We start from the raw sequence: 17,559 nt of genomic DNA on the forward strand, positions 1-17,559 counted from the left end.
CTATTGTAGGTCTGATATTCATGAATATTGCACATTAATTGAGCTGCTGAAATTTATCTTGGAAAATAATCTAGATGATGTTTTTAGTGAAATTATGAAACTGATAAAAATCCTCTTGACAGTCCCCATGACTACATCAGAGGCAGAGCGCTGCTTTTCAACATTGAAAAGAATAAAAACTTTTCTAAGAAGCACTATGAATTCAGAAAGACTAAATGCGCTTGCAGTGCTTTCAATGGAGAAAAATTTCCTGTTGTCATCCAGAGATCAAGGAGAAAATTACTGATCTTTTCGCGCAAATTAAAACAAGAAGAATGGATTTCATTTTTAAATGAATAGATTAAGCTTGAACTGTAACAATTTAGGTTAAAGTAAGTAAAAAATGTTTGATTTTGTTCTTTTAGGATTTTATCAAGTTTCTGACTAAATTTTCTTTTTATACATGTTTCTTTCCTTTTATAGAATTTTAAAACAAAGGCTAAATATTTTCTGGAGCAGCACCCCCACTAATTTTAGCTATGAGCCGCCACTGCCTGGGATATTGCAAGGACAATGCAAAAGAGATCATCATGTTCTGAGCATAATTCAAAACTGACAACAATTATGGGGCTTATCATATTAAAAAGGATGAGATGGATGGGGATGTAGCATGCATGGAGTAGATAAGAAATGATAACAAAATTTTAGTTTGGAAAATGAAGCTAACAGATGTAATGGGAGAGATGGGAAGATAATATTAAAATGGATATTGAAAAACGTGGTACTAGTTTGGGGACTGAATTCAATTGGCACAGCAGAGGGTCAAGTGATGGTGACTCGTCAACTTGAGTTATGAAGCTCCCGGTTTCCATAAAAAGGGAGAAACTTTATGACCAACTGAGCCACTGTCATTTTATCAAGAAGGTCTTTGCTTCATGAAGTCAGGTTCTGTCTAGTTTGGCAGATGCCTCCAGATGCTGGTGACAGCATCACATTCCAACAGACCACAATCCGACCACCCTCTGCTATGGGAGCCTCAAGTCTCACACATGCGAGTCTGTCTTTCGTGACGCTCATTTTGTCTGTGACGTGAGAATGGGAAGCACTGAAGGTCTAGTAGAAGGTAATCTTCTACTACCTACTGCAACTGCTGCTGTGCTATTACTGTTACTGCTACTACCACTTCTACCACCACCACCACTACTACTACTACTACTACTACTGCCAATACCACTACCACCAACATGACTACTCCTACTTCTACTGGTTCTACAGCCCAGCCCAGTTTGGGCTCTCGCTGCTTATTTCAGTTTCTTAGTCATATAGACACTTGTTGGCACTCCTGGGCAAGAAATCAGCCAATTGCAAGGCTGCTACCTACGCAGGACAACACAAACACAGAACAAACATAGGCAGACATCCATGCCTCGAATGGAATTCAAACCCATGATCCCATGTTTGAGTAGGCGAAGACACTTTATGCCTTAGGCCAGCCAGCCAGATGAAATCAGTCCTTATAATTTTTTTCATTATACTATATATTCACATAACCCGCGTCGATGTGGTATACCTTACTTGGTAAGGTAAATTTGTTCCTGTGCTTAACAGTGTGCTATGCCATAAAGATATATTGGAGAGTGAAGGTATAGCTCCACCATTCTTGATCTCAGAACTACATGGGAGTGGTCTGCTTCACAACCGGGTCGCTTTATCCCCGGGGAAAGAGTCCGAGGTACTCATTGGCCCCAGAGCCAGTCTGAACATTATTGAGAGAAAAATCTTTTGCTCTTGTCGGGAATTGAACTCTGGCCGTCCAGCCCATAGCCTGTCGCTATACCGACGGTCTGAATAAGGAAGTTAGTGCTAGGTACAGCAGTAGGAGTGGCTCTGACTTTGCTTTTCCTCCTACAGCTTCATTATTCCCTCCGCTGGTGTAACAAAAGTTGATAATCCCTGACGGTGTACTGAGGGTTCGAGATGGGACAGAGGGAACAAGAAGGCAAGTCTTGTTTTAATGTGTACTGACCAGCCAAGGAAATACTTCCAATACGTTAGGAGAATGATGCACACTGGTACTGCCAGAACGAAATGCCATACAGTAACGCCCGTCTTGGGGCTTCCCACCGCGGCGGCCCGGGTTCGATCCCGGGTCTAGTCAAGCGGGATTTGTGATGGACAAAGTGGCGCTGGGGCAGGTTTTCTCTGAGTACTTCGGTTTCCCCTGCCAATCTTCATTCCACCAATTGCCCCACAATCACCCTCACCTATCATCTTGGGCTGGTACAATAGGCCAGAAGTGGCCGCAGTACAAGGGACTTAGTCCCACCCCACTAGCAATAAAAAGAAAAACATCAAAGGCGATGAAAGAATGTAAAAAATATTTTGCACTTAATTTTTCTTCTCTCAGAACAGGCTCCTTGCCTTTTTCCATTTCGAATTAGTTCTGAAACTATGAATCCTCATACAATTGATATGACTTCTTAAAGCAAGAATCGTCCCAGTGAAAGGCCTTTACCGATACAGGAGACAAAACAACAAAGAACATGTGGACACACAATTTTGTACATCTATGCCTGTAGCGGGGTTTGAAGCGGCAATTTAGACCGCGCGTCCACTGTGATCGGATAACTTTATAAACTTATTCTTGATTAACAAGTGTAACTCCCGTTACGTAAGGTTCTGTACTATTAATTTCTTCTCTTTTTCCCGTATTCTTTCCAGCCCTTTACCGAATGACACGTCGAGGCTGACATTTAACACCATCTCCCATGTATAATACCAACAATCAATAGTAAGGTGACACTGTATGTCACATATCCACATCAAAATATTACCAATACTCACGCAACAGGCACGATACACTGAAATAAGACTGTTCGCTTGTTCGTGACCTATTATATAACTTACGTTCATGCAACGTGTTTAATACTCGACAGTTTGTTGAGCCTTCACTTCAGTGATATATTACACATACATACATAATACATATACAGGATGCCGATCACAGTGGCCGAGCGGTCTAAGGTATGAACCGTCTTCGTCCGCTCAAACACTGGGGTAGTGGGTTCGAATCCCACTCGAAGCATGGATGTCTGTCTGCGTCTATTCTGTGCTTATATTGTTCTGCGTGTAGCGGTCTTGCGACGGGCTGATACCCCGTCCAAGGAGCCCAACCAATTGTATATAGGATTAATAAACTGAAAACGCGACCAAGGCGCAACAGAGGGCTGTAGACATGATAATAACATATACAAAATGCCCTAGAACGGCGTGAAAAGAAGGAACATTCATAAACGGAAAAATATTTATTACACATGTCAAGCGATCTCAGAACTTAACATTATTTTATCACCCAGAAAGTTCCAGTGTGAGCACCATCGGATGCTCGAAACGTCGAAACGAAATTCGAGCTTGCACCACGCGCTCAGAAGCACAACTTCGGCCAACGTTGCAACCGCCTCTACTATGCGATGTAACATATCGGACATATTGTATGTAACAAGATACGTGTACGTGTACCCAAAAGAAACCGAACTATTTTTTTTTGTGGGCAGAGCTTTTGTAGTACCGCGTTTTGCCGCTGTGAGCGCATAGAGCTAACATTCCTGAGTCGATAAGCTGACTACCGTTGCTTCAGAAGGTAAGGACTAGTTTCAGCAGAGTTTATAGTGACAACTGTTTTGTGTGAACGTCGTTTTCGCAATGGCTGATTTTCGTGCGGCGATGGAATTCTGCTTTTTGCTCGGGAAAAGTGGAACAGAAACTCTTGAAATGTTAAAAACGATGCTATGGGGAAAACTCCAGTGTTTGAGTGGTTTTCCCGTTTCAAAAATGGTGAAATGTCAATTGATGACAAACCTCGTTCTGGTCGTCCTTCCACGGCCCGAACACATGAAAATGTTGAAAAAATTCGTGAAATCATCAAGGAAGATCAATGACGGACCACTGAAGAAATTGTGGAGCTGTCAGGAGTGACTTGGAGCTCAGCGGCCAGATTTGTGGCAGTCGGGTGACTGGTTTTTCCATCATGACAATGACCCTGCTCACACAGCCCTGTCTGTACGACAATTCTTGACCAAAAATGGTATGACCCTCTTCCTCACCCTCCATACTCACCCGACCTTGCCCCGTGAACTTTTTTTTTCGTTTCCTCGAATGAAAAGAGACATGAAAGGAAAAAACGACGGAGGCGCTGTCAAGCATCTCAAAAGATGAATTTAGACAATGTTTTGAAAAATGGAATAAAAGACTAGACAAGTGTATTAGTGTAAGTGGAGAGTACTTTGAAGGGGATTGAAGGTTTGTGCTTAAAATTTGAATAAATAAGTTTAAAAAAATAAGTTCGGTTTCTTTTGGGTACCCCCTCGTATGTACCTCTTACCTCCTCACAAACAGATCTATTGAGTTTCTTCTTCTTTTTCAACTTCTTTCCGTGTGACTTCTTATCCTTCTTGTCTTTATGCTTGCGAACAGCTCCGGACGTCATGACTATGCGTGGAGTAATGGGTTAGATCAACAAAGCTGCAAAGAAACACAAATTAGTCATCGGAAAAACAGTACGTCCGGAGTAAAATAAACTGGAGCATGAGAATGCATAGCAACGTGGGTCATTATAAGAAAACTGCACTGCAGGCTTCTTGTGTCAAATGTTGTGGGCGTTACTACGTGGCCTGTAGTCCGCAAGAGAACTATACCGACCGAGCGACCGCCGCTTGTCGGCGAAGTTAGTGCCAACTTTTGCGGATAGGGGGCGTCGCGTTTTCTATACCGGAGCCGCTATTCCCTTCAAATAGTTCCTCAATTATCCTCACGAGGATGAGTGGACCACGTTCCAGACCCACTACTTCTCAGAAAAAATGGTAACGCCTGGAATGTTACAACGGATGATAAATGGCCTATTTTTATTAATGACGAGTTCGGAAAGATAAGTCAGGTAACGGCCGTTCCCAGTTTCAAAATGAGTCTACTATGCTGATATTTACTTCGTGGGACTGAGGTAAATCACGGGACCGTCATACGATATTCAACCCCGGCCAGGAATCAAACTTTCGTAGCAAGTATGTGCAGTTCCAGATTTAGTATAAAAACCATTCAGGCCTACTATATATCTTCTGCTGTATGCTTTACGTCGCGTTAGGGAACAGAAATTTATAGCAACTCAAAAATGACACTACGTAAAAATTCACATGTTTTCGTGCCTGTCTGTACGCGAATTCCAGCGACTTGGAAAATACACTGTAACGTCGTAATTCCCAGTTCTTTCGGGAATTGAATGCCACTCAAATCGTCACTATGAGAATTTACAACGCGACTATCTCGAACCGAAAGCATGATGATGGAAATAGTCTGCCAGTGTGGGAAGAGACATGCGTTAGGCAATGTCTTTGCGCGAGGGCCGTCGACCCATCCGGAGCAATCCTACTGGAGTAAGTCCACGCTCGGGCCGCGCCACAGCTCAAGCGGTTAGTCGTTAGCTTCCGAACGCGGCGGCCCGGGTTCGATCCGGGGTGTGGTCAAGTGGGATTTGTGGTGGGCAAAGTGGCGCTGGGGCAGGTTTTCTCCGAGTACTTCGGTTTCCCCTGCCAATCTTCATTCCACCAATTGCTCCACAATCATCCTCACCTATCATCTGGGGCTGGTACAATAGGCCAGAAGTGTCCGCAGTACAAGGGATTTAGTCCCATCCCATTAGCAATAAAAAAAAAGTCCACGCTCGGCTACAGTATCTCTAACCACAGCAAGCGGCACACCTCACTCAGCATCACCATGGGGGGGGGGGGCTATCCCTGCAACAGACCGTGGAGGCCCATAGGGTTGTGAGACTTCGAGGCTCCCATATTTTCTAAACAACTGGCTTATAGATGACGGTGAGGTTGTCAGCCTTACGTGCCGGCCGCCATTTAACCACCCCGAAGATTCCTGGTACTCATTTCCGTTAGAGGATGAGTCGACTCCAGGGCCACAATGCGTTTGGAAGGGTTAGATCAAATGAAAAATCGAGTGATCTTATCAGGAATGGATCCCGCGACCTTCTGTCTTGCAGCATAGTGCTCAACCAACTACGCTACCTCATGCCTATGGAGAGAAACGATAATGAAATTGGTAAGTTATTTTAAAAACATAACCTAAAGCGGGGAACACTGCCTGTAATTCTGGCCGTCGGAAGAGAGACGCAAGCGTGCAATTACTTTCCTTCCCTCTGTGAGCACACGGTACGTTGTATGCCTTCCCACTAACATCTCTGTTCCGACTGGCAGTCCTCATCCGTAGACATTAGCAAGGGTGGGACACTGACAATGAATCCTGACATATTTCCGAATGCACCAAATTTATCCTTCATGTGTTCTTTTTGCGTTTTACTTTTAGAGAGAGAGAAAAAAAAAAAAAAANCAAACTCCGTGGGCTGTAGCCCGCAAGCGAACTATACCGACCGAGCGACCGCCACTTGTCGGCGAAGTTAATTTTTTTAATTTGTTTAAAAAACACACAAACTTTAATTGACGCAAGTAAGGAGGTTGGTCTAGAAGTAAACACAGAGAAAACTAAGTATATGTTGCTGTCTTGTCACCAAAATGCAGGGCAAAATCATGATATAAAGATAGGTAACAGAGGTTTTGAAAATGTGGCACAGTTCAGATATTTTGGAACAACGATAACAGATCGAAACCTGACTCAGGGGGAAATTAAGAGGAGACTGAACTCGGGTAATGCTTGCTACCATTCAGTCCAGAACCTTTTGTCTTCTAGTCTGTTGTTCAAGAACATAAAAATTAGAACACATAAAACTATAATTTTGCCTGTGGTTCTGTATGGGTGTGAAACTTGGTCTCTGGCATTAGGGGAGGAACATAGAGTGAGAGTGTTAAGGAGGATATTTGGACCGAAGAGAGATGAAGTGACAGGAGGTTGGCGAAAACTGCATAATGAGGAGCTTCATAACTTGTACTCTTCTCCAAGTATAATTAGAATGATCAAGTCAAGGAGGATGAGGTGGACAGGACATGTAGCACCAATGGGGCAGAAAAGGAATGCATATAGGATATTGATGGATAGCCAGAAGGAAAGAGCCCACTGGGAAGAAGAAGAGGTAGGTGGGTGGACAATATTAAAATGGATATCAGAGAGATAGGATGGGATGGCATGGATTGAATTGGCTCAGGATAGGGACCACCAGTGGAGGGCTATTGTGAACAGGGTAATGAACCTTCGGGTTCCATAAAATGGTGGGAAATTCTTGAGTAGCTGCAGAATTGGCGGCTAATCCAGAAGGGCTCAGCTCCATGCCGAGTGGACCCAGTTGGACTCCACCCCCCACTACTTACTTTTTTTATTGCTAGTGGGGTGGGATTAAGTCCCTTGTACTGCGGCCACTTCTGGCCTATTGTACCAGCCACAGATGATAGTTGAGGGTGACTGTGGAGCAATTGGTGGAATGAAGATTGGCAGGGGAAACCGAAGTACTCGGAGAAAACCTGCCCCAGTGCCACTTTGTCCACCACAAATCCCACTTGACCGGACCCGGGATCGAACCCGGGCAGCCGCGGTGGCAAGCCAGCGACTAACCGCTTGAGCTATGGCGCGGCCCTGTCGGCGAAGTTAGTGCCAACTTTAGCAGATAGAGGTTGTCACGTGTTCAGCGCAACGGATCCCCACGGCCGTTAATCCCGGTTTTCTTAAGAGACTAATCTGCTTTCCTTAACAAACCCGGTTCTATCAGATCCGGGCTGACATGTTATTACTTTGTTTCCTTTGCAACGTGCTGCCCTCATTCGACAATCATGCCACATGCATTTCAAGCACTTTCTTCCAGAACAGAAACATTTTTCAATGTCATCTGAAGGACAGAGGCTTTGCCTTGTCCTAAGATATTACATCTCCTGTTGCAACTACAGCCCTACCTTCCATATAAAATTTCTTTCGTCGTTAGTATCTATATTTCAAACCAAAGTTCCTTAATATTGTCACATGACCGGGGTTCCGTATAATGGGTTCTGGATTGAATGATTGGATTTATTGACGCCTTCTTCTCTCTTAATCACAGTCAATTATTGCGCTATCGCTAATCTACCCACTTCACAGATCACAAGGACACGCTCCATCCTCGTTCTCGTACTCCGCTGTACTCCCCTGTACTCCTTCAATGACTACGTTGTGCTTCTGACTCCTTCAATTCTCTCGTTCTTCCGTAACAATTCTCTTACAGACACCAAGAATTACTGACTGACTGACCGTCAGTCGCAATGTGACTCTGACTTTGACTAAGGAACTCAGCTGAAGGCTGACAGTCACCGAGTACAGTTGAATTGTATCTAGTGAATGGAATCAAGACAGTTGAAGGCTGGAAGGACTATAGCAGAAGGAGTAAATGTGACACTGTGAACTATGTAAGTGAAGACTAATGCTACGCAGGGTTGCAGTAAACATCTCTCGGCAGCGTTGCCTAGCAACGCCTCAGTCGGGCAACGGAAAACGCACGACGCTTCACTGTTGGGTAATCGCCGTGTTTACAGAGGCCTTGCTGGGCAACACTGCCGAGAGATGTTTACTGCAACGCTGCGTAGCAACCAACGCGCTTCGGTTCGGCTCGGCACGGCACGGACAAACACCGCTTTCCTTACTGTTGCGTAACTTCGTTCCATATCCCGTTGCCCAACAACGGTTTGACATGTGATAATATTGTAGAACCTCCTGGTTACTGGGCACATCTGCTTCCTTTAATGGGTGTGGTGTTTCATTCGCCCTGTGCACTTCTTCGGTATTTTAATTATGGAATACTAAAGTCACTAAAAGGCATTATGTGAAAACATGATAAGCTGGTACAAGATACTTCAAGTTGTCAAAAAGGTATACAATTTGCCAATAAGTTATTCTGACATTACGCTTCAAAGCCGGTATAGTAGAACCAGACGGGAAGTTCGTTGCTAGGCAATGACCGGTAAACACGTTACCGCACCAGGCACGCAACAATAGGGGGAATGCTGGAGGGGATGTTTTCTCCGGTCCGTGCCGAAGTTATATTAAGACCAGCGTTGCTAAGCCAAGCAATGAGTACGTGAAGACACAGCAGACCGGAAACACTTGGAGTGCTCTTTAGTTATTTGCGGAGTGTGCAGAACGGTGGAAGTGTTATAATTATTTGTGCGATACAGGAAGTTTGTTAAATTGGAAAAGAAATGCCTACATTCGCTTCTCCCTCCGTCGAATTAAGTTCATATCGAGACAGACGTTTTAAAGGTTCCGCTGGAGAACTAAAAAGACTTCTTCGAACGTCCTCTACTCTGTATGTTGGGAACCTTTCCTTCTATACCACAGAAGAACAAATATATGAACTGTTTTCAAAATGTGGAGATTTTAAAAGCGTAATTATGGGATTGGATAAAATCGAAAAGACGCCATGTGGATTTTGTTTTGTTGAGTACCACAGCCGATCAGATGCAGAAAATGCGATGCGGTATATCAACGGCACAAGGCTCGATGACCGTATCATTAGAACAGATTGGGATGCTGGCTTTGTCGAAGGGCGGCAATATGGAAGAGGAAAGACAGGTGGACAAGTAAGAGACGAATATAGAACATACTTTGATGAAGGTCGACCAAGAAGAAATGAAATCTATCAAATATGATGTGAAAGCAGCAAAGATGGCTGGCCAAGATGGACACCGTCACAGGCGCCGCCTAAGAGGGGAGGAAGGTCACGATAAAAAAAAGGCTAAGAAGAGACTAAAGCCGCAATGCAGCCACCTGCGTGGATACTGTTCGACATCCCAAGGGGCCACGGACATCGCGCGTCGGACTTAGTTGTTAATATTTGTAATTAGGAGTACTCAGTGTTCAATAAATTCAGTACTAACTCCATACCGTGTGTCTAGTCACTAAAGCTTGACAGAATACTAATACGACAATTACCTGGACACCATCGACGTACTATTTATTTAAAACGACGTTTCGGACATTTGACTGTCTCCGTACTCATGCAAAAAGCATACTCTGTCGATTGGGCCCAACAGAGTAAGCTTTTAGCGCCAGGACAGAGTCGGAGTCGTCTCCGAAAAGCCGTTTTAAATGAAAACTAGAGTGATAATGCCCATGAAATGAATCACTGCACTTTAGATTGTGGTTTTCTGACACTGTGTTGCTTCGTACCTGTGGAACTACGCATACAGAATCACAACCAAGAAGACCACAGTCTAAATTCCCACCGCAATACAAACCTCAAATCTGACCTAGGCACACAACAGTGCGCCTTTCCGGCAATAAACAATGAACGCTCGTAATACTGTTGGGATCGTTATGATAAATCTAGTTCGAGAATTCCAAGAAATGAATTTTGAACAGTGTTTGTTGTTTATCTGCATTAAAAAACTAATAAAGTCAAGGATAAGTTGGCAAAATGCCAGTTCACTTAAAGCTCCGGGGACAGTTAACCACTTCCATATCAAAAGTTATATTTATTTATTTAGGCTACTTCCTTTATTTTGGGGAAAAAAAATTAAACGTAGGCTTATGAAATAACATTGCTATTTTTGTGTCTATGTGTACTACCCTAACAATTTTTTAATTCCTGTACCAATCTCTTTGAAACGTAATGTGTGTATTATGCACCTGAGCCCATCTCAACGGAGTATTTCATAAAACGTTCCCATCAGTAATATCAACATTACAGCCTCTCAAATTGCTAAGTACCCTTAAAGAGGGAGCAATGTGACATGGGCCCTGAAAGCTGGTATAGTGCAGCCAGAAGTGATGACCTTTGCTACGCAACGGCTAGGTAAAAACGTTCCAGCGGCAACATATACACATGCAACAACAGAAGAACTGCTGGACGCGGTGTTTTCTATGAGGTCCGTACCGAGACCAACCCTCAATTCGTAGTGAAAGGAAAGAATGCGACTGGTTCTTCCCAGAATTTCTTATTTAAATTATGTATTTTATGCCTCGATTTACTGCTTATGTACTACGGATTATGTCAGAGGGTTCTTCACCTCAATTGTACTGATGATCTAGTGACGAATAGTTAAACGAAACATAAAGGAAACTATACAAAAGGATCATACGCTCTGAGTACTACTTGAAGCGGAATATCGACGCCCCCCCCATGATTTCCATTTCGTATCGTGAATGTTTTGGAACAGAAGTTTGATGTATTAAGATCAAAAATGCTATCTCACCACGAAACTGACATTTCCTGTAAAATAAAATGGAGGGGGGGGGTGCGTAATGCAATTTTACAAATGAATCCAAGTTTACACACATCCTGATATATTTTCGATAAAATGTTAGGCATCATTAATAACACTTTCTTTTTTTTTAACTAGGCAATGTTATAAAGAATGGGGCGACCGTGTCCTGACAAGGTAAATACACGAACTGCTTCCTCTTGTATGACATTCAAACACTCTGCACCCCCTTTTCACACTCAAAAGCAGCCCAAAGCGATGCAGTATGTTCCTAATGTTTTTCAGAAGAGTTAGGGACGTTAAAAAGGTTAACCAAAAGGGATAAAGTTGTAAGATACTTACTTATGAAATGTCCTCTTTAAAAATATAAGAAAAACATTATTTAATATGAGGGGACGTTTATAAAAGTGGTAAGTTAGGGTAGAATGGAAGTGAAGCAGGAAAAGGGCAATCTGACCCGCATTTCAGTTGTTCATAAGGGGAAAGGCTCACGCAACGTTCCGAAAATAATTCAATTTTAACAACGATGAAAGTTATAAATCATGTGTCATATTCTCTCCGGAACTTATCTACTCATGTACATGGGATGACTGTCTCATTATAGCTGTGTTCTACGACAATGCAAAGCTTTCACTGCGGCACACACAATGAGTGTGAGTGTGAAGCTTCTCTTCGAGCAACAAAGGACTAGAAACGTAAAGTATTGTGGCGTGCCGCCTAAAAGTCGGACTATATGACGTCCATCGCTGCGCAACGGCTGCAATGGGAACGCATACTTCAGCGGCAACTACCCAAGAAACAACAGAGACAAAATTGTTGAGTCCCCACGGCTACGAAGAGACCCGCTAAGAATATTCTAACATGCGAAACAACCCTTAAACAAGGTGTTCTCTCAGCGGTACGCGAAGAGCTATTTAAGAGGGTAGAAGATAAGAGACAAGGACAGTTCAAATTCGACGAGAGATAAGGGAAGAACCAAGAGCAAAGACACTCAACCGAGAACAGCGGCGTAAGACAATAACCGCTGAAGAGGAAACGCGGAGAGACAACGGACTGATCAGGTCGCTTCGTCTGAATGGGCGTTATTTGAGAGTGATTGTGGGTGTGAACTTGAAATTCTCCAATAAACAGCGTCGTCTAAAGTCGAAACCCACTAATTATTTGTCACAGAACCCCGGACACGTGACAGTATTAAAGTGGATATATAGTCAGAGATAAATAGGTGACACTGGGATATCACCGTTATAACGTTAGGCGTAAATATTAGGATAAAAATAACAATATTCATTTCGTGTCCCAGACCACAGAAATATTCACAACCAACCACCGCTTAAGAACCTCAAATCTTGCATAATGTGCTGGTCATTAAGGTAAAGGGTAAAGCTGTCCATGTGCTTAACTAATTAAGTACTATGCCATGAAGGCGTATGGGGGAGTGGATGTATAGATTCACATTTTTTTTTACCTCGGCAATAGTTGGAGGTGAGTGGTAATCTTCACGCCCCTGCCGCGTTTCCCAAGGGGAAAGAGCCCCGGTACTTATTCATAGGAGACTGGGTGAGTTCCAGAGCCGGTCTGGATGACGTGGAGAAATTCTTGACCCTACCGGGACTCGAAGTCCGACCACTCTCTCGTCCAGATTGAATTTAATGGTTGAGAGTAGAATAAAATCGAGCGTCGCCTCTACAACTGTGAACTTGTCCTCTTTGCGCAGTAAAGATGACATGCAAATCGAACAAAACAGCACAGCTTTTGGATGGGGATGCCGTTACTGAATGAAGACAGAACAGAACTGACGAAACAATAGTTGATAATGTTTTATTTGGGCAAATAAATGGGACGCTAACGACAGCTGTGCGTGGATAGGGGGACAGTTTGGCGGCAGCTGATGTTTTCCGTCCCCACTGATGCTATTTCTTGTTGCAATCTGCATTTGCACGATCACTCCTGATGTACGTAAAACGCGTATTGCGGTGGCTACTGAATTTTACCTTTCTAATATCCTCTTGACTCAACAATTTCAACTCTCTTAGCATGAATCATTTGAAAAATATGAAGATCTCAATTTCCCATGGAGCATGTAAGCTACCATATTCAAGATATGGTCTTCTGGGATGTAGCATTGTGTAGTCTGGTAGACAGTACCAATTGTGGCATACATACCCGCCGCTAGGCAACGACGGCGAAAGAAACGACACAAAGGCCGTTGCCAAGCAGCGGGCAGTACAAAAAAAACAATACAAGTACTGTTGGAATCGGTGTTTTCTATACGGTCCGCTCCAAGGATACATCACACGACCGACCGAGTTCAGTTCAGTTAGTGCAGCGCATAAAGTGGAGTGGACCGAGTTGGTTGGTGAGTGAGTGAGTGAGTTAAGAGGATTTCTGAGTTTCAGTCTTTGTGAGCTGTTGCTGTAGCATGGGCATAATTCGGGAACCCAAAGTAAGGGAAACGTCCAACGTTGGAAGCCGCTACCAAGCAACAGCTGTGAAGACGTGACTGTGGACACTATTGTGTGTAACAGTGAACTACAAACAGCAGTCACGCGCTGTATCAAAGTGTGCAATAAATCAAGTCAAGAATCCGAACCACGTCTACAGTCACGCATACACGTGACACTGCGAAAGAATCTATCGAATTACATGGCACAACACCCCAGAAGCCAGAAATCTTAATATTCCAGGCCGTGACAATCGGAATCTCATTATATTGAAATTGGTGGTTTCAACACGATTCTTTATGAATTGCAGTCAACGAAAAGCATGGGCAAAAGAGTATTATATCATTTAAGGATGTTGTTTCAAATGCAGAGATGGGAAAATGATCACGAATGGTAAGAAGGGACCCGATGTGGAAGGATCCCCGTATTTATCTACAGCGATGACCAACAATTTCAGATATACTACCACAGTCAATAAGTTCGTGGACTGGCGGCAAAGCGCCGTTAGCGGATAGATTGACGCACCATCTGATGCCCTGTTAGTTCATCTATCGTCACAGCAAGAGGCAGTTGTGTGCAAAGAGTGTAAGCAGAACTACGGCCTCTATTGTGATATGCTGTTAAATGCAAGTGGCGGAAATCGAAAACGTGGCAGTTTGAAGAACAGGCAAACATTAAATTCTGCCAGAAACTGGGCATATCCTCTAGCGAAACATTTGGCGTAGGAAGAATTGGCTGTTGCTACACGACAACGCCCATGCACATCGCTCTGTTCTTGTCAAAGAGGAACTGACAAGGCAACAGGTCACCGTTTTGCCACACCCTCCGTACACACCTGATCTCGCACCATGCGATTTCTTTCTCTTTCACCGCGTGAAAGCAAAGCTACGTTGTCGTAGATCAGTCGTCCGAGGAGGTCGTCATTGCCACAAGAGACGCCGTACGGGAATTTCCTGCCAATATGTTTCAGCAGTGTTTTCGGCTGCTATGTTAACGTTGGTAGACTTGTATAGCGGCCAACGGCAACTATTTTGAGGGCTTATGTGGATCTGTGTAAGTGTATGTGAATACCTTGTAATATGATGCGATAAAACCACAGTCCACGAACTTAATGACTCTACCACGTATATCGAGATCTAAATTAAGGACGTACAGCACCTAAGTCAGGACAGCCCCTCCCTAGGCAGGCCTATCATGCTGTGATTATACCACTCTGAGTCATCATCCCTTCAAGTGAATGCCGAGAAACTCAAATTAGGTCATGACCATTTCCTTCCACATTCTATTCATTTCACTCTCTATTGCTACAAGCTGGAAGGTTGCGGGTTCGATTTCAGATGAGATGGATTTTTTAATTTACCTAATCCTTCCAGTCGCACTATGGCCCTGGGGTTGACGCAGCCTCTAACAGAAATGAGTACCAAGAATATTCCTAGGGATAAATGGCAGCCGGCGCGTAAGGCTGACAACCTCATCGTCATCTGTGAGCCGATTGTCTAGATAATGTGGGACCCTCAACGTCTCACAACCCTATGGGCCTCCACGGACTGTTACAGGGATAACTTTATCACTATACGACGCCATACAGTTTGACCAACTTACAGTATCGTTAAATAAACCATAAATGAGTAAACAGATTAATAGATACAAATATAAATCACTCCGTCCAGTGTGACCTGTAAGTTTATTACTATATGAAAACTTAACACCCTTACATGTTTCGGTCTCTGCGGACCATCTTCAGAGGGCAAACATCACTACAAATAGGAAACCACCATCACATAAGTTGTGATTTATATTTGTAATTGTTAGTGTGACGGACCAAAATGAAACAAATCAAAGATTAATAAACTGTTAAGCCTGTTTCTAGTACGAGGTCGTGCCTCTGTGGTCTAGTGGTCAGAGTTCCTGGCTACAGATACAGAGGTCTGGGTTCGATTCCCGGCGCTACCAGATTTTATGAGAAGCAGTGTGTCTGGAACGGGGTCCACTCAGCCTCGTGAGGATGTGAGGAACTATTTCAAGGAAATAGCGGCTCCGGTCTAGAAAACCGAATTAACGGCCATGGGGATTCGTTGAGCCGACCACGCGACACCCTCTATTCGCTAAAGTTGGCACTAACTTCTCTGACAAGCGGCGGTCGCTCGGTCGGTATTGTTCGCTTGTGGACTAAAACCACGGCGTTTGTTAGTACGAGGTCGTGAGACAAAAATATAAGTGGCTACAAAAAAGACGAGGAAATTGTGAAGTTCCGCAAGATTTGTTTAAACCAAAATCGTATTTCTTTTTCACGCGTTCTTTAAGATAACGCAGAATAAGAATGTATTAAGGGGGTCTGTCTGTGCGGCCCATCTGTAAGTTCGTTTCTTTATTTGGCGTTACATACATACACCAGTCTACCTGCATGTCTGGTTCGACTGTACGTTCGACTGCCTTTCCAACCGTATTCATCCTGATCCGAAAGTCTCTCCCAATATTGCTGTGTGTCTGTGGACAGTGTACATGGACTCCTCCGTCAGACTGTCGTGAGACCCTTACTGACACTCAGCAATAAATTAGATACTCTGGTTGTAACTCGACTGTTCACTTTGGCATTTCACTTAAAGAGCCATATTAACTTTAATATGCAAAAAGTAAAGAAGTAAAGTTTTCCTTGTACTTAACAAATTAACCTCCAAGCCATGAAAGCGTATGGGGAGCGGATGAATATATCCACGTATTCTTTGACCTCAGCACTAGTTGGAAGTGAATGGTCAGCTTCACACCCAGACCTCTTTACCCCCGGTATCTACCGGATAAGGGGCTGGATGGGCCGTTAACCGGTCTGGATAACGTCGAGGAGAAAAACAAAATAAACCCTCTACCGGGGCAAAAGGAGCCGGGGTAGCGCAGTCGGTACAGCGACCTGCTACGGGCTGGACTAGAGTGGTCGGAGTTCGAGTGACTGTAGGGTCAAGACATTTCTCTTCTCGCAGTCGTTCAGACCGGCTCTGGGTTCACCCAACCTCGTATCCAATGGGTACTGGGGGCTCTTTCTCGGGGGTTAAGTGGCAGGGAGCCGGTCACGGTAGCCGAGCGGTATAAGGTAGGTACTGTCTTCGTCCGCCGAAAGCCAGGATCGTGGGTTCGAATCCCATACAAGGCATGGATGTTTGGTATATTTCTTTATTCTGCTTAGGTAGAGGCCTCGCGACGAACTGATACTCGTCCAAGGAGACCTAACGTCTGTAAAATTTTCATTAATCTGAAAACCAGAGGCCAGGGCCCAAGGGGGTTGTAGAGCCAGCGAAAAAAAAAAGTGGCAGGGGGGCTTGAAGCTCACCACTCACCTCCAGCTACTGCCGAGGTCAAGAAAATGTGGAACTATACATCCACTCCCTCATACACCTTCATAGTGTAGTGCTTAATTCGTTAAGCACAGGAACTACTTTACTTTTTACCAGGGCAAAAACTCCGACCCTTTGCCGTCCAGTCCTTAACCAGTCACTACAGCGACTGCGCTATCCAAGCTTCAACTTCAATACATATGTCATCAATAGCGACCACATCATTTAACTATGATCTACAATGAGAAGTGCAGCAAATTTGACAATAAAGGAAGCCGAATACTGGCGTACACATTTCTACCCTTATTAAAAGTAAATCTATCGCTGTAACAGGCCGTTGAGGCCCAGAGGGTTGTGAGACGTTGAGGTTCCCACATTATCTAGACAATCGACTCAAAGATGGCGGTAAAGTTGTCAGCCTTACGCGCCTGCCGCGCTTTACTCCGCAGGAAAATTATTTAATTAATCCCTGGTGCTCATTTCTGTTAGAGGCTGAGTCGACCTCAGGGCCGCAGTGCGGCTGGAAGGATTAGGTCAATTGAAAAAAAAAATCCAATGACCTCATCGGGACTTGAAACCGCGACCTTCCGGCTTGTAGCATAGGGCCTCAACCAACTCACCCATCGCCTGCCCTTC

General features: G+C 44.0%; 1 protein-coding gene across 2 annotated transcripts in view; it reads right to left on the bottom strand.

Annotated features, from left to right (window-relative positions):
• LOC111869871 overlaps positions 1-17,559 on the bottom strand; it is a 69,846-nt gene that overhangs the window by 33,027 nt on the left and 19,260 nt on the right. For both annotated transcript variants that reach the window (XM_023861721.2, XM_023861715.2), the window contains exon 2: positions 4,361-4,500. In XM_023861721.2, the coding sequence (XP_023717489.1) occupies positions 4,361-4,465 (105 nt within the window). In that variant the 5' untranslated portion in view covers positions 4,466-4,500. The remainder of the gene's footprint in view (positions 1-4,360; positions 4,501-17,559) is intronic.

This window comes from Cryptotermes secundus, unplaced genomic scaffold (assembly GCF_002891405.2).
Source record: "Cryptotermes secundus unplaced genomic scaffold, Csec_1.0 scaffold958, whole genome shotgun sequence".
Lineage (NCBI taxonomy): Eukaryota > Metazoa > Arthropoda > Insecta > Blattodea > Kalotermitidae > Cryptotermes > Cryptotermes secundus.